Source organism: Salvia splendens, chromosome 21, assembly GCF_004379255.2.
Source record: "Salvia splendens isolate huo1 chromosome 21, SspV2, whole genome shotgun sequence".
Classification (NCBI taxonomy): Eukaryota; Viridiplantae; Streptophyta; class Magnoliopsida; order Lamiales; family Lamiaceae; genus Salvia; species Salvia splendens.
Window position 1 is genome coordinate 20,773,316 of NC_056052.1, and position 23,283 is coordinate 20,796,598.

Here is a 23,283-nt window from a genome sequence, read left to right on the forward strand (position 1 = left end):
AGCTAATATTGCAATTTAAAAGTAACCAATTTCCAATGGTATTTCCCTCAGGCAAGAAGTTGTCTAATTGCAACCTATGATAATGATTTTGTTTCATATCATGAATAACAACTTCAAAAATCTCGACTTATAAACACAAATTCAAAAATTACCAGGATGACCACTCCCCTCTCAATTCATCATGTAAACCCAAAGTTCATCCAATACTATATATACATACATCACATTCTATCCTAGAGAAGCTTTGGCTGTACGGATTTGAGATCACGAAGATGCCGCATAATCTCCTGGAGAAGAGCCATCCCTTCATTGCCTTTGCTCATCGACCGGATGCAGTGTTTCAGAAAATCACTATCTGCTTCAAGAGCTTGCAGCCTCTCATAAACATGCTCTACTTCTTCCTCCATCAAAACCATCTCCTCTTGATCATCTTCTGCTCCATCGAAAAGTGGGAGTAGTTTCTTCGCCATAGGATGATCCCCATCATCACACAAAACCTTGACTTGTTCGAGGATGGACGCCCTTTCCTCGTCGAATTCAGCTAGTGATACGCCCCCCATTTCGTGTTCCGAATCAATTGAATGAGTCATCCTAGTTTTGTATGGAGACGTCGTGGGCGTGACCTTGTACATCCGGAGCTCCTCGTGGAGCTGCTTATTCTCCTTGTCTCGTTTGATGATGAGGTCGTTGAGGAGCTGGAGCGCTTCTTGGTCGTATTCGGCTTGCTCCTCCATCATCCTCTGGTACTGCACCGCCTCCATCTGCATTGCCGCCTTATCTTCTTGGAGCTTCGTTATCATAGCCATGCTTTCCTTGGCTGCCTCTGCTGCGGCTTCTCTTTCTTCCTCTAGCTCTGCGTATAGTGCCTCGATCGAGTGCCTCTCGTTTCTGCTCAATTGCTCTGCGGATCATTTGTGGATTAGATCATCACATTGAATTAAATTGGAGTAGAAAAGTATTGCCAACTTTACCTATGTTGTTCGATTCAATTAGGCCAATTTCATGTGCAAGTGCTGCTCCATCAATCTTTGTGTCATTGTCTTCAACATCTTCAGAGCTATTTGTGGGTGTGGGAGCTGCAGCTGCTTCTGTATCTGTGTCAATAAGCTCTATGCAGATGAATCTATCTGAATCCATTAACTCTGCTTTCTGCAAGAGCATGTCTTCTATGTACTCAGATTCCTCGTCCTCGTTTCGCCCTAGGCTGAAGGGCTCATCAACTGTGTGGCTAGAGTCCCATTCTTCAACCTCAACATTTGAATCCTCAGCCTTTTTTCCACCTTCAATCTTTTTCTGATCAATACCATCACCATCATCTCCACCATTTTCTTGAAATTCAGTCTCCTTTTTCACTTCATACCCTAGCTTATGCTTATGAACATATTCAAGAAGAAGATCCCAAGTAGGCTTGAAGGGAAAAGATTGACGTGTGGTCAAAATTTGATCATCACAGCACGAACATCTCGCCCCCCCGCCTCCTGCGTTCTCGCTCCTCCATGTAAAGAAGGCAACCGTGGATGAAACATCGTTCGTGGCTTCAGTAGAAGAAGAGCAGCGGATGCACAAAGTGTGGGAGTCGGGGGCCAACTTGTTGTGAGCGGAGCAGAAGGTCATCTTGGTTATCTCTGTGCCGTGTGCCTCACACACATGATCAAAATGGTGATCTAGTGTGGAGCACCATGGGCAGGATGGTTTAAGGCCGAAAAATTTGACAAACTTTGCAATGAGATGTGAGAAGAGGGAGTTGAGGAGGAGGAGGAGTATTAGGATCCATTCAAGAAATGCATACACTAGAATCACTATCATTTTGGGGCAGTTTTTGTGTAGCATGGTTGCAAACTTGTTGGCAGCCATGGATGCTTCTTTCCTATGCAGAAGAAGAAAACATGAATGGTGCTCTTGTGTATGAATTGAAGCTTGCTTGGTTCACTTGGTGGAATGGAGGAGATTTAGCTGTGGTCTGAGTTAATCTCATTGAAGAAATATGGGGTGGTTTTCATTAAAATAGCATTTGTATTTTAAACTGTTTTTGTTTTAAATTTTTAATATTTGGGTCATCCCCATGTGAAAAAAGTTTTTTTGGACGTGATACAAGTTTTAGGAGCGGGCCAATTCATTATACCTTTTAGAAATTTTGGAAAGGTGCTTTTCCATTTGATTAGGGCCATATTAATTGAGAAAAAAAGGTTTCATTTGTGCGTGGATTGAGTAAGAAACGTACTTAATCTCAATCAAAAACGCATAATTTCAAAATCCTATGATGATAGCGATGATTTTAATTTCAAAATCTGCTTTTTCGCTCGATATGATTACATGATATTTTTGTGGTTTTCCTTTTGACAAATATGAGAAGTGCTCACTATAATAAAAATGAAAAAAAAAAATACAATTATTGCAAGGTGATCATAATTCATAAGTGAGAATCCGTTTTGAGTTTATTAAACTAAGTGCCGGAAATAAGGGTTAAACAAAAATTTACTTGGACATTTCACATTAGTTGTATTACACTATTTCCTAGATTATGGGGTATTTTAGATCTACAATTATTCCATAATATATGCAGATTTTATAATGTTGATAAAGTTTGAGTATTTTATACTATTTATATTTTAGTATTTATATGAAAAGTGGAATATTATTTAGCCCACCACATCATCAGCATATTGAGTTGCAAGGCTGGTAAAGCGTAAGGTTTTGGCTACCAATTATTATTAATGCCTTCTTTAGAGTATTTAATTATACTAATACTAACTCATTTATCAATAAAGGAGTCGAGATTTCAGCAGAATCCGCTCCGAATCATCCTTGTATTATTTGTGCATATTTCAATTGTGAATTTTTGGATTAATGTTTTGAGAGCGAGAAAAATAAATCAAAATGTATTTTCCAGCTGTTATGATTTGTATTTGCAATATCCTATTTTTATAAAATCTCATTGAACTCTAATGCACTTAATATTTTTTTATAGCAAATTGTTTCAATTTTAGGTCTTTTATTTTCGCCCGAGACATGTGCATTAGTGAGCACATAACATGAAATTGAGGATATGTTATCACTGAATTCGTCATTATTATCACAACCTAAAGGTTTTATTCGATGGCATTTCATGATTATTGTGGAACTATTAATAGTACAATTTTGCAACATGCAAATTATTACAGTCAATTAGATCCGGTAATTTGTTGTGATTAATGGATCAATGAGTGATCTTGGAGTTAACTTTTTGACAAGTAACAGCATATATTTAGTGAAACAAAAAAATGTTGAAGATCCCTAACCATGTTAACATTCGTTATTCAATTTATTCTACAAAATTAAAGAAGTAATTCAACACAAATAGATACCACATGAATTTGCATGCGACCGTTTCTTTTCTTTTTTCGAGTGGGGAGCAAGAATAAGATATCAATATCAAATAAAATACAGAGTAAGAGTTATACATAATTTTTTCAATAAATTGAGATAAATTAATAAAATGTAGTTATCAAGAATGGACAAGATGTTTGGTGAAAAAGTTGAGATGGAAGAAAAGTGAACATCAAATTAAGGGCAGTGATAAAGATGACTCACTATTTTTATAGCTTTATACATTGGTGTGGATTAAATATTCAAACCAAAGCTTCTTTTCACTTTTGCAGTTCTTTTTCTCTCAAGTGTGTATATGGTGGTCCTAACCTAAGCTTTCCTGAATTATTATCTCCAAATTCGTAAGAGATTTTTCTTGATATTGTTTGTTAAAATGATTTTTTTTTATTATTCATTTAAATCTTATTTGGTCACTGGGGCATGAACATGATCACCATCTATGATTGTGTTCACCCAACTATTATCATGCTATTATAGGGAGTTTGAGGGCCAATTCCCAATCAAATTATTTTATTTCAAATTGGAAAAATTGTCACTCAAATCAGAGCAAATTCTAGTTAATTAAATTTCATAATTTTGAAATTCTTTGGTTAAACCATAATTTTATTAAAATTCACAATTGTCATAGGAGAAAATCTAAATTGCGGGTGCCCAAATCCCAATTTGAGAAATGCAAACCCTAATTCAGCGTCTACATCGCGATGAGTTGTCAACTCAATCGTAAATTGAAGATGCAAACCCAAATAGCAAACATCCTAAATTTTAGGTGTTAATGATGCAAATTAAGAAATAAATTCATAAAATTAATAATGATGGAAGCGACGTTGTTCCAAGTCTATCTAGACGATAGCGTTTAAGTAATCAATCAACATTTTATCCATTTAGTAAATTTGGCTTCTTTAAACCACAATTTTCTCATTTAAAATTTAGCTAACATGGAATGAATTTAATTCTCTTTCATAGTATAATACTATCACACTTCTTGGGTGAAAGAATATGATATTATGCATGATTGAAGAAAGGCCAAGATAGAAATGATAATAGTTCTTCTCTGCATTGAAAATATTCACATTTTTTCATTTAGAAATTTAAATCAAGATAACTATCTAGCCATCATCCTAAACTAGACCTAGTAACTTCATATGCCAAGAAGCAAGCTGCATTTGCAGGAATACTACGGGCCATCGCGGGCCCGAACCCTTTGTACAGACCCTTCACTCCTTCCGACTTCAATATCTTCCTGAACGCATCTACAGAGCCCGAATACTTGGGGTTCTTGTAGTCGTCGACTTGTAACACACTCTTGACAACATCGGTCGGATAAACAGAACCCCAGAACGTAGCTCCAGCTAACCCTCCGGCTAGTATCAGCGAACCTCTTCCCAAACTAGAAGTGTCCTGCCCTCCTGCAAGATACTGCTTCAGTCCTTCATACACACCAAACATAGCTGCGTTTCCAGGAACTTCGCGGGCAAAGGTTGGGAGCAACCCCTTGAACAGACCCCTCGCGCCTCCTTCTGACCGAAGGACGTGCCTTGCCACATCCATGGGCCCTCCATATTTGACAGCAACAGCAACAGCAACAGCAGCACCACCCGGTGCAGCAGGAACTGCCGGCCCAGTAGTTGCTAGTGAACTCTGTGCTTGTAGTCTGCACTCGTGCAATTGTTGTCATAGTGATTAAACGATTAGCCAGACGATCAATACTGTAATAAGCCTATGAAGTTTTAGATGCAGAAATGCATAATAAGCCTATGAATATTAGCATCTATAAGAGCATCGGATTAAGCATTTCAAGAGGACGTATACAGTTTGGTTCGATTAGAATTGGGATCGGATATTAACCTGCACTTGATCAATTCAGTGGGGCAAGCCAGAAAGGAAACAGCCACGCCAGCTCCAGCTCCGCACACAACCTGTTGGCCGACAGTAAGAGGAGTGCCAGGAGAAGACCGCAAGAGCGCCTCCATTTGGCCACGGACAGTGAAGAGCACTGCATTGAAGGCTGCCACAGTAGCAAGTGGAGCTCCCATGCCTTTGTATAAACCCCTTGGACCTTCAGCAGCCAATGTTTGCTTCACGGCATCTATGGCACCGGAATATTTTGGAGCCTGTCCAGGAAGTGGGACAGCTTGACTTTGGAGCTTGACCTTAATGGTGTCAAAGGGATGCCCGACTATCAACTGTGCTGCCCCTCCCACAGTCCCAGCGGTTAGATCTTTAGCTACATCACCCATCTACACAGTTTGTAGTGCAATAAATGATTAGCCAGTAGATATCAACCATAAGGAGATCGCGATGGTGAGAAAAAAAATAATCTTCTTTATAGATAACATTTTCTATGACATCGGGTGCAAAGATGATCATCCGTGCTCAAACTTAAGTTACAGTACCGCCTGTATTCCGTCATGATGTTTTAGACACCAAACTGTTTATCACAACCAACATATTGGGTCTTCTCCACTCTCTAAATGCCTTTGAAAACAGAAAACCACTTCAAAAGTCTCTTGAAAGGATGATAACTAACGAAAATAGCACACTTCCGGAGAAAAAAAGCAAATGAAATTATTGTTCAATAAAGCCAATGATAATTACTCTATGAATCCCCTACTGATTAATTGACATGAATGGAAGTGTCTTTCCTTCAATAGATGTATAGTTGAAAAGAAAGCTTGACTTCCTCTATCACGACGACATACTCCTACATAATAACTACAAGAACACAGAATTGAACAGAATCTGTAATCTGTAGGCAGAACACTTCCATTCTTTGATTTCAAATGTATAAGCTATACGAGTAATTCCGTGTTTTTCGATGTTATTGCTACTGTTATATCCACAAGGACCTGAAGGGCTGCATTTTCCGAATGGCGCATAACAAAGGATCGTGCTACCGCGCAGATAACATACACACAAAGTCCATGGAATGAAGACCACTCTGACTCTGATATCATAAATATTTGCTTCTTCAATCAGCAATTCAACTTACTTATCATTATAGAATTGGAAGTTTCAGTCTTGGTTTCTCTCCTAGAGTTGCTGAGATTTATCACAAGGCTATCAAGAACTAAAAACCAATATACAAATGCTGACACACATTTCATTACCTAAACCCATAATCAATTAAATTACTAATTCTTTTCGCAAGAACACACAGGAAACAGTATGATAAACTGATTTCACCAACAGAGGCCAATTCAGTACACAAACATCAAAATAACTTGGCAACTAGTTTTCGAATACATAAAGAATCAAAAAGTGATTTGGCTAAAAATCTCACCTTTGAATATGTTCCCTTCCTTCAACCCCCGATGAGTGTTGTGGAACCAAAGGAACGACGCCCCTTCTGCAGTTAAATAAGAAATGCAAAAATTTAAGTGTTTTTTTACAGAGTCACTTTCTATTCAGAGGGGAAAAGAAAGAAAGAATTACCGGCGTGTTAGAATGAAATGATAGAGAGGGGTTGGGTAGGGAATTGACGATGTGAACATATAGAGTGAAACAAGTGGTGGTTGGTGGAGAGAGATGGAAAGCAGGAATCTTGGAGGGCCACGTGAGTGTAATCTCAGAGACGATGCAAGCCAGGAAAAAGTGGGTGAGACAGATGCGGCCGGAGTTATTGGGCCAATATCAACCTTACACCCTGCCTCCCACCACAATCACAAGGATTTTAAACCAATACAAGACAAGATTTTGCCTACAATATTATCATAATTTTAGTTAGAGCAATGCCTAAGCTAGTTTATAGCACACTGATAAAACGTTTCCCTTGATTTTTCAGTTTGAGACGTTTCTTATTCAATGTTTTATAAGTACTTACTTTTTACTACTCCTTATAATTTTAAAAATTCATGTTAAAGTCAAAATGAAATACTCTACCTAATTGCATAACAGAGTATATAACTGGATTTATTAGTCCAGTATTAATTAATTATTTAGAAAGTTAGACTCATTTGCTCCTTATTAAGTGATGGGTAGTATTCTTTTTGGAAGTATAAAAGTTAAAGTGAGACAATTTTTTTGGCATTCCCTCCCTTACATTTTCTTCTCTATTTTATTCTTCGTTTACTTTATTATCCCTTTATTTAACTAATAAATCTCCATTTTTTTACATTTCGTGCCGAAAAACATCTTTCTTAGCGAGGGATGGAGGGAGTAAGTGAGTAACACATAGTACCGCACCAACCTGAATACAACTACGCTTTGATTATTACTCCCAACACTAATTTTTTGCCTATAAATACAGCATAGCTTTGATTATTACTCTCAACACTAATTTTTTGTCTATAGATAGATTTGATTCAACATTTCTAACTATTTATGATTTTTTCTTCTCCACAGAATCCAAATGTAGAGTATTCATGTGAATTCTCTGCATTCTTATAAATTATAGAGTATAAAACTATGCCAGTTTATTTTCCAAATTTAGTTTAGTAGTATGAACTTAACAAGGTTTAAGCATTACATATTTGAAGTTTCAGATGTTTATGTAATAAAAAGACCAATTGAATATTAGAATTTTTAATCTAATTTCGTGTACACTCATATGAGTAGAGTATAATATTCAATGTAGTTATGTAGACAAGTGTATAGTGTTTACAAAACTGAATCTTTGTTCGGTAACAAAACTCAACCATAAATAAAACAACACTAGTACTACTACACGTGAAATGATAATACTATATTACTAATAATACTATTTGAGAAAAACCTTTGAAAGAGCAATAACTTAAGAATGGACTGTTTTATTGTCTCTCAATGATTTATGTTAGTACTATATTCTTATTATGTGTCATCACAAATATCTCATAGTAAGTTTAAAATGGAGTACAAATTTGATAAGAAAATATATTCATAGGGAGTAGCATTTAGCATTCCCCCGCACGTGTTAATTGGGCAATATTACCTTAATCGACCAACAAAAGTTGAGATTGACTAGGATTTGCACTCTTGCATAATGCGCACCACATCTACATCACCGAGCAAAAATTTAGTGGTCAAGGCATACCACATGGCAATGTGATGTGGTATGTCCCACTAATAATACTTTGACAAATGGATTTATAGAAGTCCAACTAAATACTTTCATCTTTTTCTAAAAATGGACATTATTATAAAATTCAGAAACTATCCAAAAATTAAGAGTACTTATATTTAATATAATGAATGCATTTATATTTGACCAAAATACTTCCACTATGAACTAGTAAAATTTATTTCGTCCTTTTATATTTCTAATTCTAAAAATAATTTAATAAACAAAATATATGTAGTAATTAACTTATTATATTTTGATTTTTAGAGTTTTTTATGGTATGTCAATGATAATTTAATATAATAAAATTAACTTTTATGTCATTTTCTTATTATTAGCTACTTATATATTTAATATAATTATTCATATAGTCTTTAACAATGGTAAAATAAGTATAAAAATGAAACTATATAATCAATCATAGTTACATACGTTTAATATAATGCTAACAAATTTTGTTTATGATTTAGTTTAAGGTTATGGTAATCATTTGTAATTTTTTGCATACATATAAAACAAGAAATAAAGTAAACAACAAATTTAAGTTATCATTACACTAACTGTGCGAAAAATCACAAATAAAAAATGTAACTATAAATTAAATTATAAATAAAATTCAGTGGCATTACATTAACTATGCGAAATTAGGAATAATTATATAGTTTCATTTTTATATTATTTTACCATTGCACATATATGAATAATTATACTATTAAACATAAAGGTGGCAAATGACCTTAATTTTGTTATATTAAATACTCGTCTGCATTCTTATTGACAACTAATTTGGTAACAAAATATATAAGTGTGTTATACATGTATTCATTATATAGGTGGTATTAATTTTTGGACTTTCCAAATTTTATAATAATGTCCATTTTTAGAAAAGGATGAAAGTATTTAGTTGGACTTCTATAAATCCATTTGTCAAAGTATTATTAGTGGGACATACCATATCACATTGCCATGTGGTATGCTTTGACCACTAAATTTTTATTCCTACATCACCATCCTTGTTGAGTAAATTTTCAGCTTTGCAAAATGTTATAAGCTGAAATCATGTTGGTGTTGTTGGAATCCACCTTCCCCATATCATGCCCCAACCATACAGATAAATAATACTCTTCTTACCAATTTAGAGTTCCTAGATATCAATAATTCTCCTGATTGATGATAAATCAGGATATGCAAATGTTGGATTGTTTCATCTTTCTATAAAAAAAGAATAGTCTGCCTGAGAAAAACAAAAGTAAGGAGGAAAAATCCAAAATAAAGCTTCATCTTCACCACTAATCAATCAAATTCTGGCCACCACAGACAACCCGGATGCATATTAAGAAAATCAAGATCAGCATTCAACATCAGAAGCATATTAAGTTATTGTATGCCACGAAGTTAGTTATATATACATACACACCTCACCATCAACCTCTTCAACACCGTACTAACACACAACTCGGACCTCATCATCTCCATTGTTAACGTCTCGTAAAGCTCAGAAAACCAATGAACTACAAAGAGGAGGGAAATCCCAACATAGGCTTCATGGGTCCATTCACTTTATGCCTCCAACTATCCTACAGTCACTCCATCGATCAAACAAATTCATGGTCGTAAACAAGAATGAAATTTACATTGTTTTGATCCTTTTGAACACCCCTTAGTATAGTACTATAGTTTTATTGGAGAATCTAATTCCATCCAATAACTTAACATGGCAATCAGAAAATGATAGAGGTGATGTTATCACAGATACCTTTCAACCAACTTCAAGTTAGGTCTAACTCCCAAACTTTGCAAATAGCTTGAGACACAGTTTGTTCATCCAAGTGTATAAAGAAAAAATAACTTTTCTGCTCCACCACAAGCTAGACTAAGATAAGCTACCAAATTAGCAACACACATTTAACACCAACCAAAACAGCGGACATAAGTCCGTAGAAGCAAGGCCCTACTCGCTTAATTGTTGTTATTCCTAATCCTTCCCGTATGGTTTCTTGAACTGCTCTCACATCATTTTATGAAAAATATACAGATAACAAAATTGTACTATAAAACACACAAAAGACCAAGAATATCAGCAAAGACTTTTTTATACTACCAGATAAATTTACAGGTATCTCAAGTTAACTAATATTGAGAGAGATGAACCTATAATGAAGCACAAAAAAGAGGGCTTTCTTTTATATAATCGACTTTTCCTACCCCTTGAAAAAAGTAGCCATACTTTACTAGTTTGCTCAAATTTTTTTTGTAAGAGAGTCCTCGAGGACCAACCTCAATCTGCTCCGTAACACATCGAGTTCAGCAATCCGCTGATCCCGCCACCGAGCATGGAAGCTCCGTGAGCCCATTCCACCACCTATCACCCTCCTCACCTCCTTCAAACACTCATCAAACACGTTCATCACCACCTTAGCCGCCACCTCCCCAATTTCATTCTCATGCCTGAAATCCACATTATGCCCCACCTCTGCATCCTCTAATGCCTCATCCTCCGCAATTGCCTCTTTCCCTTCAAACTCCACATTCACCTCACTCAATTTAACCTCATCATCGTGATCATCACTTCCCTCATTGCCACAATTTGATTCTGAATTCCCAAAATTCTCCATCACCGGCAACGTAGGCGAAAAATCGACCTTGATTCCAACAAGACTCGATTTTTTCAAATTCCCATCGCCGTCATCACCGGCATTGCTGCCGTGCTTCAATCCCACATTCCTGGCACCGCTAAAGGGCGAGATCGCGGCGAATTCCGGGTGCCAGAGGCGCTTGGAGAGGTCGTGGAGCGCGCGATCATGCAAGGACAACTGCGATCGGTCCATGCCCTTGGAGAGACGGGTGGAGATGACCCGAAACTTCTTGCGGAGGCGGCGGAGCTTCTCGGAGAGCTGGGATTTGGTGTAGGGCTGCGACATGGTGTGGGAGAAGCGGGTGTAGAAGATTCCCAAGTCGCGCGGGAAGGCTAAATTGTGGGAGGAGCAGTCCAATAGGCCCTGGAGAAATCGGATCTCGTCGGATTCGGTCCATATCCGGTGGAACTTGAACGGCGGCGTGTTGGGAGGAATTGAGTCGGGGGTTTTGCGTTTGATGGGGAGCTTGGAAGCGAATGTCTTGTTGTTAGGGGATTGAATTAGGGTGGAGTCCATCGTGATTAACTGCAGAAATGGGGCTCAACCTCTTCCTCTCTGATTAATTGCAATTTTATTCTCATTTCTTTCTCTTTCATTTTTAGCTTTTCTGTTGCAGATTAAATTTTCGCGTTGATTTTGATTTTAATTTTGATAGCCTGTTTATTACTTCTGCCAATATGGAGTATTATTAATGGGGACTTTTGGTAATTTTCAGTGATCATTGATTTTGGAAATCAATTTTGCATAGATTGATTTTGTTTCGACGAATTTGTGTAGTACTACAAGGAGTATGAAATTATACAACAAATAGTAAAACAATTTGTAGAAATAAGATAGCAGTATACAAACAAACTTGCTATTATAATAATAAAGATAAAAAAAGTAAAATAACAATATATTACTATCTCCATTTTTTAAAAATGAAAACTTTTAAAACGATACGAGTTTGAATACATAATTAATAGAATAAAAGAGAAGAATTGGTAAAATAAAAGAGAGGAGGAAAAAAATTAATACTCCCTTCGTCTCAGTTTAAGAGTCACATTTTGTCATTTAAGTCCGTCCCAGTGTAAGAGTCATATTTAGAATCTACCATATTTAGACATAAAATTTAACCTAATTATTCATCAAATTTACACTCAAATTTCATTACTTTCATAAAAATAAAACAAAACAAAATCATAAACATACAAAAAGTCAAAAGGGTCCCACTTTCCACTACCTCACTTCAATTATTATTCACTTCAACAACCACTATATCACTTCAATTATTACACACTCCAACAATTTCTTAAAACCCGTGCCATAACTAAATCTTACTCCTAAACTGGAACGGATGGAGTAAAGTATAAGATAAGAGAAGAAAAAATAGTAGAAATAGTGTTAATAGTTGTGAAATCCATGTCCTAAAATAGAAAATTTAAAAAGTTTCTACTTTTAAGGAACGATTCAAAATGAAAATAGTAGAATTCAACTTTTATATTTCTACTTCAAAAAAATGGTAATATATGGCGAAGTGAAATTTATTTATTTTTTCTGATATTTCAGATTTAAAAATATATTAATATTAAAATGGTCATAATTGACTTCCACTTGCAAGCTAGTGAGTGGCCATCATGCTCCTCCTGGATGCGCCACGTCGCTTCGGGGCGTGTTGCCGTTCCAGCGAGCTAGGCTTGCCTGTGCAGAACGACCGTTCTAGCGAGCCACCTCCAACCCCCCGTGCCGATGCATTTCGTCCCGTTGGGACGGCGGTGCTCGGTCAACCGTTGAGGGTGCTCTCAAAGATACTACTCCCTTCGTCCATGAAAAATAGGGCACTTTGTGAATTACACGAGTTTTAATGTAGAATAGGTAAAGTAAAAGAGAGAAGTAGTGTTAGTGCAATGTGGGGTCTATATTATTAGTAGGAGAGAATGGAAAAAAGTAAGAAAGAAGTAATGTTAGTGGAATGTGAGGTCCATATTATTAGTAAGAGAGAAAAGAAAAAAAAGTAACAAAGAAGTTATTGAAAACTTTTCTTTTTTAAATCTGCCCTATTTTTCGTGGACAACTAAAAATGGAAAATATGCCCTATTTTTTGTGGACGGAGGGAATATTACTTTCTTAATTTCTGATTCAAACTCGGCTAAAAATATTCCCTATTTTGCCAAAAATATGTGCAATATTTATTTTGAGTTTTTGTAAATAAAATATTTCAAACGCCAATTTATGACGCCTACACACATCACATCCATCACCCACGGCTCATCACTTTCTCCCACTTTCCAGAGATATCAGTTTCCTACAAAAGAGGATATATGTCGACGGCGAGAATCTCACCGTCGGCTACGGCAATTTCCGCCACCATCAGACACATTTCCTTAACCCCTCCTTCCCGCCGCACATTTCTTATCACTCTGTTACCCCCGCTGGTAATTGGTCGACGACCGAGAAATTACGCTCCAAAAATCTACTCCAAAGCGTCGGAGCCGCTCGAGGTCTGCGCCAAGGAATCTCTCACTACCCCCAACAAGCTCGGAGACTGTGAGTTTCAAAAAATATATTCTTTTTACTATCTGATTGTGCTGCGGAGGGAAAATTGATGAGCTGGAATCCGTATTTGGTGTTCTATGTCATGTCAATAAGAGATTATGTATGTTAATATGAATAATTGAGTTTTTTGGATTTGTTCTGAGCTTCAGTATCTGTTTGTTACAGTAAAATTTTTTCAACAAAAACCATCTTTTCAAATGTGCCTTTCCGGCTTCCGCCCATTTAAGGTATGCAGTATGAGTTGTGAAATGATGCTAAACTTATTCACAGGTCCATTCACGCAAAGGGTTTTGCTTACATTGGAGGAAAAGAACCTTCCCTATGACTTGAAGTTGGTTGATTTTAGGAACAAGCCTGAGTGGTGATGGCCCTACTGATTTGTTTGTATTTGTTGCTATTCATGCTCATATTGGTTATTCGGGCTATTTTTTATGAATATGTACTCTTTTTTCGGGTATTGCTTAGGTTCTTAAATGTTAGTCCAGAAGGTAAAGTTCCACTGATAAAGCTTGAAGAGAAATGGATTCCAGATTCGGATGTTATAACGCAGGCATTGGAAGAAAAGTTCCCTGAACCTTCTCTTGCTACACCTCCTGAGAAAGCTGCAGTGTACGTGCACATTTGCACTATCTTTATGACTGCACCTTGTTATATTCATCTTTAAAGATAAAAGTGTGTGAATTCAAATATCTGCTCAAAATGTTGCTACCTGGACTCATGTTCTCATTAGTTTTAGCAAAGATGTTAAAACCTAAGCTGGTTCCTAGGGCCCTCTGGGGGAGGTTTCAGAGTATCGTCGAAGTTTCTGTGGCTATATTTGAGTATAATTTAGACATGTTTCTCAGTCTACATTAAAATTGAACTTGCTAGGTAATCTATCTTTGGTTCTATTTTACTGGAAACGATGAAGTAGTTTCCCATTGTAGTTACTCGTCGTAGATGTAACATACTATTGATTTGTCAAATCCATTGGATATTTAGGACAACTGTTTAGAGGAAATTAAAAGCGGAGAGTGGAATTCAATTTTTTGGAGTGAATAGTGAATACTGTTTTCCCTAATAAAAATTGGTCTTTGTTGACTCTTGATGAAGAGGGACAAAAAAAAAGTTCTTCCGAGTGTTCGTGGCTGTCAGGATGACTTATCACATGCTTGAATACTGATGCATTTCTACAATCTAATGGTTTCTTTTGTTGCCATTCTTGCTTCCTAGTATACTTTAGGAAGTTTGCATCTATCTTTCTTTCTCCTATCTTAAGGTTAGATTTAAATGTTCTTTTGCACCTGGAAATATTTTGTTTGTTTGTTTTAGTTAGTATGACTTTGGTCAGCCCTGTTGTCTAACTAATTTACCTACTCTCACTTTTACTTTTGGGCTGAATTTTGTACCTATTGCACCATAAGGTTGCTTACTCGCTTTGAAATTAGTAAGGAAAACCACAACTTTCCCTGCTTTGTTTAATCATAAAAAGAAAGGAGTAAACATAACAAGTTCATGTATCCTAATGCTAAAAGATGCTTTTTTCCTTGATGATATTTCTCATGCATGCCAATATAATATAGGTAATTGCTTTATAGCCGTCCTGTAGTTTCTAACAGATTATGGGTTCTTTTTGTAGTATTGAACTGCCTGCAAATATTTTATGGTTAGTTGTCAACACAACAGTCAACATCCTTTCACCACTAGTATCAATTTATTTTGTAGTGGTTCAAAGATCTTCTCCACGTTTATTGGATTTCTTAAAAGCAAAGACACCAGTGATGGAACAGAGCAGGCATTACTTGATCAGCTGACTGATTTCAATAGTTATCTTGAAAAAGATGTGAGGATTCTGATCTTATTTTTCAATGTTGCTGAATTAGGACGACATGGTTTTAAAAATAAGTGTATAGTGATAACAGTCATGATGGTAATGTATCAAGTTCTGAATTCTCGATGATCGGGTATTATAAGAGGGCCTCTGATAGTGACCACGGAACAGGGTACTATGTCAATTCCTTGCTTCGGTCTCTTTCTTAGGAATTCAAGAAGTCTTCCTTTGTTTCATATGGATTTCTTTTTTCTTTATCCTTTATAATTACAGCAACCTAACATTTGCAGTGGATTTTGAATAATTTGTTTTTTCAGAAATTTTTAGCATGTCCCAAGAACATGATTCAGGCAGAGAAACAATGACGTTACAATTATCAGATTTCTATTTGCTTGCTTGGTCTAAGTGATGAAAGGGCTATGCTGATTGTGCTAAACTTATCTGCCTTGTGATTTTGGCTCTGTCTGAACAGTCTATATAAACCACTCTCTTTCATATGCTAAGACCCAATCACAGTGCTGTTATTGGCGAATAATGTCATACTAGGAAACTTAGTTCATGATGACATGTTTTCCAAATTTTATTTTTGTAACATTGGTTGGTTTGAACCTTCCACACTCAGGGCCCGTTTATTAATGGGGAAGTGATATCTGCTGCGGATTTGTCTCTTGCTCCTAAGCTCTATCATCTAGAAATTGCTTTGGGACACTATAAGAAGTGGTCCATTCCAGACTCACTCACCTACGTTAAGTCATACATGAAGGTATGTGTAAATATGCATCAATAGTTCTTTATTTCCAGCATCGAGTCGCTTTTGTGATGCCATAGGTTTATATATTGCCAATATTGCTTTAACATGGGTCATCTAGATGCCAATTTTCTCTGGAACAAGGCAAACTATGCTATGCATTAATGATCCTGTGCATACACTTGTTATCTTGGTGAAAACCAATCTTTGATGTATGTTCTCTGTTCTTCTTCCATTTTATTTTGTTGACACATATTCCATCAATTTAACGTCTATCGCTCTCCAACTGAATATGGCATACAATACCTTTTGAACTCTCTGTACAACTGTATATAACTTATCCAAAGGTAGTTTGGTTTTGACTGTAAAATTTGTGGAAAAATCAGTAGCACTGACTCTAGATTGATGACCACAATATTAAATCGATACTACTAATAGTTAATGTATGATATGAGAACTTCTGTATTTTCTTTGCCCTACTTGTACTGTAGGATAAGATTTTAATGGGCATTAGTTAATCTGACAATAATTTTATCCTGTTTTTTCATAAGCATATATGTATATGCTTTCATCATATGAAATTTAGTTTGATCTTACATGTGGATCTTGTATGCACTGATTTCAAATTGTTTGGCTTCAACTCTCAGACTATATTCTCGAGGGAGTCGTTTGTGAACACTAGAGCTATAGTTAAAGATGTGATTGAGGGTTGGCGACCAAAAGTTGAAGGCTGATTTATCTTCTTCCGGTCGTGTTGATGTTGAAATTATTTTGGTGTATTAGTTTATATTATTTAAAAAAATAAAATAATTTCGTTGAAGGACATCTAGGAATGCAATGAGCGATGTTTACTGAATTTCGAATTGCAGTTCATGTAACAATTCCCATATCGCCAAAAGTGTATTGCTGATATGATGATAGTGAATAGAATTGGATTCGAGGGAGAAATGAAGAAATGGAGAAGAAATGAAGAATTGAGAAAAAATAGAAATTAAGATCTTCGACAGTGCCACATAATTAGGAGAAAATGTGGACTCTTAATTCTATCATATGGAGCAACTAATTTTTTCTAAGGCCTTCTTGGTACAATGGAATGAAATGAAAGTGAAATTGAATGAATGTAGGATTGAAATAACAATGTTTTTTGCATTTTCATTTCATTCCCTCTTTCTCTTTCATGCAAAGCAAATGAAAAAAAATGAAAGTATGAATCACTTTTCATTTTTACTATTCCATTCTATCATTCCAAGAAGGGCTTGAGGAAGTACTAGTACTATTCTTGTATCCTACAGAATCGGATAATACACTATTCACATTTCGTCTAATAATATACTTCTTCCATCTACTAATATACGCTCTGCTTACGTGGAGTCGTTCACCATGAATGAAAATCTATTGAAAAATTCCTTTCAATATAATATCCCTAATTGCTTAGCAAGATGCTATATACATATACTGAATCAACCCCAAAATCTAAATATGATTCTTCATTTCGATTATCAAAATGGTACAGTATAGAATAATCATAACAATAATTTGAGAATCAAATTAATTCTGTCGGGAAGCAATATATTGAGCCAAATGATGAAGCGGCGCCGCCCTCAAAGTATCAAAAAAGGCGAGCTCTTGCACGGCCTTCTCCGCCAGCTCCCCGGCGAATTCCTTCGCCTCACCGAGCCCCATGAGCCTCGGATAGGTGGCCTTATCCGTCGCCAAATCCTTCCCCGCCGTCTTCCCCAGCTCCGCCGACGACTTGGTCACATCCAATATATCATCCACCACCTGAAACAGCAGCCCCACACACCTCGCATACCTCCTCAGCGCCTCCACCTCCTCCCCATCTCCTCCCCCCACAATCGCCCCGCACACCACCGCCGCCTCCAGCAGCTTCGACGTCTTATGCACGTGGATATACTCCAGCACATCCAAACTCACCTCCTTCCCTTCGCTCGTCAAATCCACGATCTGCCCCGCCACGAGCCCCTCCGACCCCACCGCGGACCCGAGCTCCGCGATGGCCCGGAGCACCCTCTCGTGGCCCACATTTGTTGTCTTGGCGGCCACGTGCTCGAAGGCCAGGGAGAGGAGGGCGTCCCCGGCCAGGACGGCGGTCTCCTCCCCGAAGGCCTTGTGGCTGGTGGGGCGGCCGCGGCGGAGGTCGTCGTCGTCCATGCAGGGGAGGTCGTCGTGGATGAGGGACATCGTGTGGATCATTTCTAAGGCGCAGGCCATGGGGACGGCTGCGGCCTCGTCGCCCCCCACGAGCTCGCACGAGGCCAGGCAGAGGACGGGGCGGACGCGCTTTCCCCCGGCTAGGAGGGAGTAACGCATCGCCTCGTGGATCTTTACCGGGTTTTGGAGTGGAACGGCGTCGTCTAAGGCCTTGTTCACCTTTTTTGCCTTGGTTTTCATGTATTCTTCGAATTTGAAATTTGGGGAGGCTAGGGTTTGTTGTGGTGACGGTGATGAGGATGTTGTTTTAGTAGCATTTGTGGGAGTGATTTTCTTGCAAGAAATGATTCTGGTGTTGGAGTGGTGGAGGTAAGGGTGGGCTTTGGGGAAGAAGGGTTCATAGATGGGGATGGCTGCTACCAATGCCATGGTTTGTAACTTTGTGTTGTGGAAACGGTGTAGTGTGTGAAACTTATAGTGTATTTCAATTGATTTTGTGTTTATGAGTGTGTGCAAATTCATGTGTAGTGGGTGAGATGCTGTTTTGTTTTATGTTTAGTCTTAATTAGTATATATGTCTCACTATCTGAATAGGCAAAAACTAATTAGGTCGAAATGCTTTCCTAATTTAATAGTGAATAAATTATTTAATTTCAGTTTCCAGTTAACATATATGTATTCTCATGAATTTATAGCAAATGTTATTTAATGCATTCTCAACCACAATATAGGTAAATCGCACTACTCGTTATACAATGAATAAAAGGGAAAATCCAAATGCTGATTCAAGCATTAAGTAGTTTTTTGAAAGAAGTCTCATTACAAGGTTATCACATTAAATTAACAGTCGATTGGTATTTGAACTAGATTCATTGTTTCATCCCTAAAAAAATTGTTAAATGATATTTTTAATGCAACTAAAGACACTAATTTGTGTTTCAAAATATACTATCAATGCTTCAAAAATGTCCTTATTGTTAGTGTTCTAAATAAAATTAGAGGATGCATATAAAAGCGTCCTAAAAAAATAAAATAGTAAGTTAATTTGTCCTTCATTTAGGTTCGCTTTTTTTAGTCTTAAATTGTTGTTATTTTTAAAAATTTTCTAAGACAAGTAATTGCGTCTCAATTTTTAAGTCCGTAAAAGATAAATTTTTTGTAGTACATGTATAGTCATTTACACTGAATGACATTATCGTTTTGCACTCAAAATTCATATAACAACATAGGAAATATATTCAAAATAACAAGATAGGAAATAATATATAATACTCCATAATACGTTTTCTAACTAAAGAATAAATTTATATTAATATAGTAATTCGACTTGGGCATTCTTCTAGTGTATATGAATTTTCATAAGATATTTGCATTAAATAATTAGCGAAGTCATTTACTCAATTCCTTATTTTATTTTAATTTTTTATTTTTGGTTAAACTACATGTATACTGAATTCGCCATTGACGGAATTCAACTAATCTTATTCGACTGGGTTTGCGGATTAAGACCGAAAGTCTCCCAGCAGGTGGCGGGTATTAAAATTGAAAAGCTCGAGAATTATGGGATTTATTATTTTAGGAATATGCATCATGGTATAATATAATAATGTCATATCACTTTCATAATAATTGGCTGAAAAAATATCAAGTACATAGTATGATACTATTAATTTTAAAATTAAATAACTCTATAAAATTTGAAATGTAGAACTGAAGAGGTGGTGGTTGGTATCTCAGGTGCTGGTAATTAAAAAGAAGTGGCAAAGCAAAATAACTCTGTGCATAGGATCATACACAAATAGATTCCACTTGAAAAATCCAAAATATAATTTATTATTATGAACAAACTACAGCTCACATCCATTCAACTTTTGTCTCTATATATGTATGGATCTAATGCTTTTAAGCGTATTATATTTTTAAATAATCTTAAATCATGGTAATATTTTTTCCTATTAAGTAATCATAATTTGGTGGCTGGTCAATGCATAAATTTTAGTTTGCACTTGCACCCATCACATTTCAACAACCGATAGATTATGGCAGCTTCTTTGGCGCAAAAATATATAAAAGCATATCACAAAATTTAGTAATTGTTGATGTATAAATTTATAATTTGTTTGCAGTTTTTAAATGTAACAAAAAACATATACTCATATCATGCATATGTAGATATACTAAATTTTATTGACAATGAAGCGTAACTCACTTAGTAAAAAGCTTTCTCTCCAATTAATAAGTTGGAGGTTCGAGTCATCATAGGGTAGATGGAGAACAATTGTTGATCTTATTTTTAAAAAAAATAAAAAATAAAAATAAATGTAACTAAATTGTACTACACCTAAAGATATGGTAACAAAACTTGAAGTTATAAATATTTCCTGGTGTCATTCATATCGTACGACTATTACATAGTTCTATTATAGTGCTAATGTAAGTTGGTTTTTAGATACACGTTTAGCCAATTTCAGAATTCCAAATTTTTTTAGTTCATTTGCAAAAAACTTTTTGGGAATTATTTACCTCCTTTAGAACTTAATTATTTATACAAAAAAGCTTCATTATTTATTTTTGATTTTGTTCTCACCTATCTTAACGCGTGTAAAGTATTGCTCCTCAAATTATACTCTCTAAGGACCATGCAACACAACTGACTTGGTATGTTTTTCCTTCGTCCAATAAAGTTTGAGTCATCGTAGATTTACGAGAACTATTGATTTTTTTTCTTAAATATATTGGTCAAATTTTATTGAACTTATTTATGTTACAATCGAAAAATCACATCTCACACAAAAATAAAAAAAATACTACATAATTTTGGCCACAAGTGATCAGAGAAGGAAGAATAAAAGGGAAAATTCCAAATTTATGAGTGAATGAGAGAAGTATTGTGACTCCATTACTGGGCCTGATTAAGTGAATGGCCTTGGGTATTGTTCCACATAATATCAGAGTAATCAAGACCAGAAAATTGACTAGCAATTTAATTGAAGGTTCTTGGTTAAATTGACACAAACCGATTAAAAATACAACTCCATTAGATATTGCCATGTTTTAGGGTTATTTTGCAAAAATCACGTGCATGATCCATTTATACCAGGCCCATGATCCATTATGCCAGGCCCAAGATACGGGGTCCAGGCCTCACTATTCATTCAACAATTCCCATGAATTAAAACAGAAAAAAATCACGGTAATTCAAATCTGGGGTGCAAATGACTAATTTATCCCTCCAGAAATAAAATCACCCCTAAATCGAACAATTCAGGGGAGATTTTTGTCCACTCATGTAGTGCATGCAGATCTTAGTCACCGAACAGAGAGAGAAATAGTAAATCACACTTGGTGGGCCACCCTTCTCCAGTTCGGGCCCAGTTATATTTATGATGGTGTTCAAAAAAAGTCAAGCTAACAGCTCCTTCTACTTTATTCCATCTTTATTACTTCATGCTCTTCACTTAACACACATTAAAATGATACTCCCTCCGTCCCCGATTAGGAGTCGTTGTTTGACTCGGCACGGGTTTTAAGGAAGTGTTTGAATAGTTGGTGCAGTAAATGGAGGTAGGTAGTGAAATGTGGGACCTCTTTGACTTTTGGTATAATAAATTTAATTAAATCAATTCAATGTTCAATTTTAATTTTACAAATGCAGATTCACTGCCTCAATCAATTCAATTAAATTTAATGGTGTAGTGATTAACTAAATTCCATAATTAAATTTGTCTTACCAAAATTAAATGAAAAAAAGGTGCAAAATCCAATTTCGGAGCAGCTGGAGGCCTGGCGGAGCTCACGTCGTCGATGAATCCAGGAGGGGGAGAGGATTCATGAGAGAGGGTCGACAGTGAGAGAGGGTCGAGAGTGAGTGAGTTTAATCGAGAATGAGGGGTTGCATTTTCTTTTTTTTTTAGTGTAAATAATGGCATTCTTTGTAAATTTTGCTAAACATTAAGGGTAATTTTGATGTCCAAAAATGGTAAGTGGTAGAGTGACTCTTAATGGGGGACATCCCGAAAAGGAAATTAGCGACTCTTATTCGGGGACGGAGGGAGTATAAAATTTGGTACCGCCTAAGAGAGGGGTCATCTGGGAATACTTTTCCAATGTGGGATATTATTTGCCTCCACAATCCTCCCCTTAAACTAAGACCACCAGACCAAGACCACATGTCGACCACACATGTTACAGGTCACCAAGTCATCACATGTCTTGGTTGAGCTCACATCCAAGGCTCTGATACCCCTGTTGGGAATCGTAGTGCACACCCGAACTCCACATTAGTATGATATTGTCCGCTTTGGGCAAAGCCCTCACGGTTTTGCTCTTGGGGTACTTCCAAAAATGCCTCATACTAATGGAGTTGAGGTAGCACATATATATGCTTGCAACTTTTATTCATTCTCCAATGTGGGATATTGTTTGCCCCCACAGTATGTAATACTCCTTACGGTCCCTATTAAATATTTCATACTACTATATTCGTTCACAAATAGGAGTCTCGTTTACTTTTTTACACTTGTTTTATAAAAATGATAATAAATAGTTAAAGTGTAGAAATGATAAAGTAAGAGAGAGAATAATGTAGACAACTTGTCTACATTATTCTCTCTCTTACTTTATCATTTCTACACTTTAACTATTTATTACCATTTTTATAAAATAAGAGCAAAAATGTAAACGAGACTCCTATTCGTGGACGGAGGAAGTATTTTTTTTAACGGTACCTAATATTCATTTCACCTTTTCTAATTCTAATAAGTAGACTCACATTTCACGAACTCGTTCTACTCACAATTATTATAAAACTAATACTCCTTCCGTCCCGCAATAAGAGTCACATTTCACTTTTACCATAAATGGTAAGTAGGTCCCACATTCCACTTACTCACATTCTATTATAAAATCAATATAAAAAGTGGACCCATCCACTAACTTTTCCAATCCACTATTTTTTACATTTTCTTAAAACTCGTGCTCA

General features: G+C 36.3%; 5 protein-coding genes across 5 annotated transcripts; 1 reads left to right on the top strand and 4 right to left on the bottom strand.

The window, feature by feature from the left end:
- Positions 1–64: 64 nt before the first annotated feature.
- Positions 65–1,993, bottom strand: LOC121785061 (myosin-binding protein 2-like). Its single transcript, XM_042183402.1, has 2 exons — positions 972–1,993; positions 65–901 (listed from the first exon to the last, which is right to left on the bottom strand). The coding sequence occupies exons 1-2, from the start codon at positions 1,852–1,854 to the stop codon at positions 234–236; spliced, it is 1,551 nt and encodes a 516-aa protein (XP_042039336.1). The 5' UTR covers positions 1,855–1,993; the 3' UTR covers positions 65–233.
- Positions 1,994–4,397: 2,404 nt separating this feature from the next.
- Positions 4,398–7,013, bottom strand: LOC121785486 (mitochondrial carnitine/acylcarnitine carrier-like protein). Its single transcript, XM_042183931.1, has 4 exons — positions 6,799–7,013; positions 6,647–6,712; positions 5,212–5,603; positions 4,398–5,017 (listed from the first exon to the last, which is right to left on the bottom strand). Exons 3-4 carry the CDS (start codon positions 5,601–5,603, stop codon positions 4,480–4,482), a joined length of 930 nt encoding a protein of 309 aa, XP_042039865.1. The 5' UTR covers positions 6,647–6,712; positions 6,799–7,013; the 3' UTR covers positions 4,398–4,479.
- Positions 7,014–10,641: 3,628 nt separating this feature from the next.
- LOC121784365 (probable transcription factor At5g28040) lies at positions 10,642–11,553 on the bottom strand. Its single transcript, XM_042182514.1, has one exon. It carries the CDS (start codon positions 11,551–11,553, stop codon positions 10,642–10,644), a length of 912 nt encoding a protein of 303 aa, XP_042038448.1.
- A 1,705-nt stretch (positions 11,554–13,258) lies between these two features.
- On the top strand, positions 13,259–16,986 carry LOC121783291 (glutathione S-transferase DHAR3, chloroplastic-like). The gene is made up of 6 exons (XM_042181318.1): positions 13,259–13,563; positions 13,843–13,933; positions 14,038–14,181; positions 15,277–15,394; positions 16,005–16,145; positions 16,778–16,986. Exons 1-6 carry the CDS (start codon positions 13,338–13,340, stop codon positions 16,862–16,864), a joined length of 807 nt encoding a protein of 268 aa, XP_042037252.1. The 5' UTR covers positions 13,259–13,337; the 3' UTR covers positions 16,865–16,986.
- Positions 16,987–17,678: 692 nt separating this feature from the next.
- LOC121784366 (geranylgeranyl pyrophosphate synthase 7, chloroplastic-like) lies at positions 17,679–18,731 on the bottom strand. Its single transcript, XM_042182516.1, has one exon. The coding sequence runs from the start codon at positions 18,729–18,731 to the stop codon at positions 17,679–17,681; it is 1,053 nt and encodes a 350-aa protein (XP_042038450.1).
- Between the last annotated feature and the right edge of the window lie 4,552 nt (positions 18,732–23,283).

Excerpts from the sequence above, each read along its gene's own strand:
- LOC121784366 (XM_042182516.1), bottom strand. The coding sequence starts at position 18,731 with ATGGCATTGGTAGCAGCCATCCCCATCTATGAACCCTTCTTCCCCAAA.
- LOC121784365 (XM_042182514.1), bottom strand. The coding sequence starts at position 11,553 with ATGGACTCCACCCTAATTCAATCCCCTAACAACAAGACATTCGCTTCC.
- LOC121783291 (XM_042181318.1), top strand. The coding sequence starts at position 13,338 with ATGTCGACGGCGAGAATCTCACCGTCGGCTACGGCAATTTCCGCCACC. Across the intron at positions 15,395-16,004 it reads ATAGTTATCTTGAAAAAGAT|GGCCCGTTTATTAATGGGGA; the intron begins GTGAGGATTCTG and ends TTCCACACTCAG. Across the intron at positions 16,146-16,777 it reads ACGTTAAGTCATACATGAAG|ACTATATTCTCGAGGGAGTC; the intron begins GTATGTGTAAAT and ends TTCAACTCTCAG.
- LOC121785486 (XM_042183931.1), bottom strand. The coding sequence starts at position 5,603 with ATGGGTGATGTAGCTAAAGATCTAACCGCTGGGACTGTGGGAGGGGCA. Across the intron at positions 5,018-5,211 it reads ACTGAATTGATCAAGTGCAG|ACTACAAGCACAGAGTTCAC; the intron begins GTTAATATCCGA and ends GCACGAGTGCAG.
- LOC121785061 (XM_042183402.1), bottom strand. The coding sequence starts at position 1,854 with ATGGCTGCCAACAAGTTTGCAACCATGCTACACAAAAACTGCCCCAAA. Across the intron at positions 902-971 it reads AATTGAATCGAACAACATAG|AGCAATTGAGCAGAAACGAG; the intron begins GTAAAGTTGGCA and ends AATGATCCGCAG.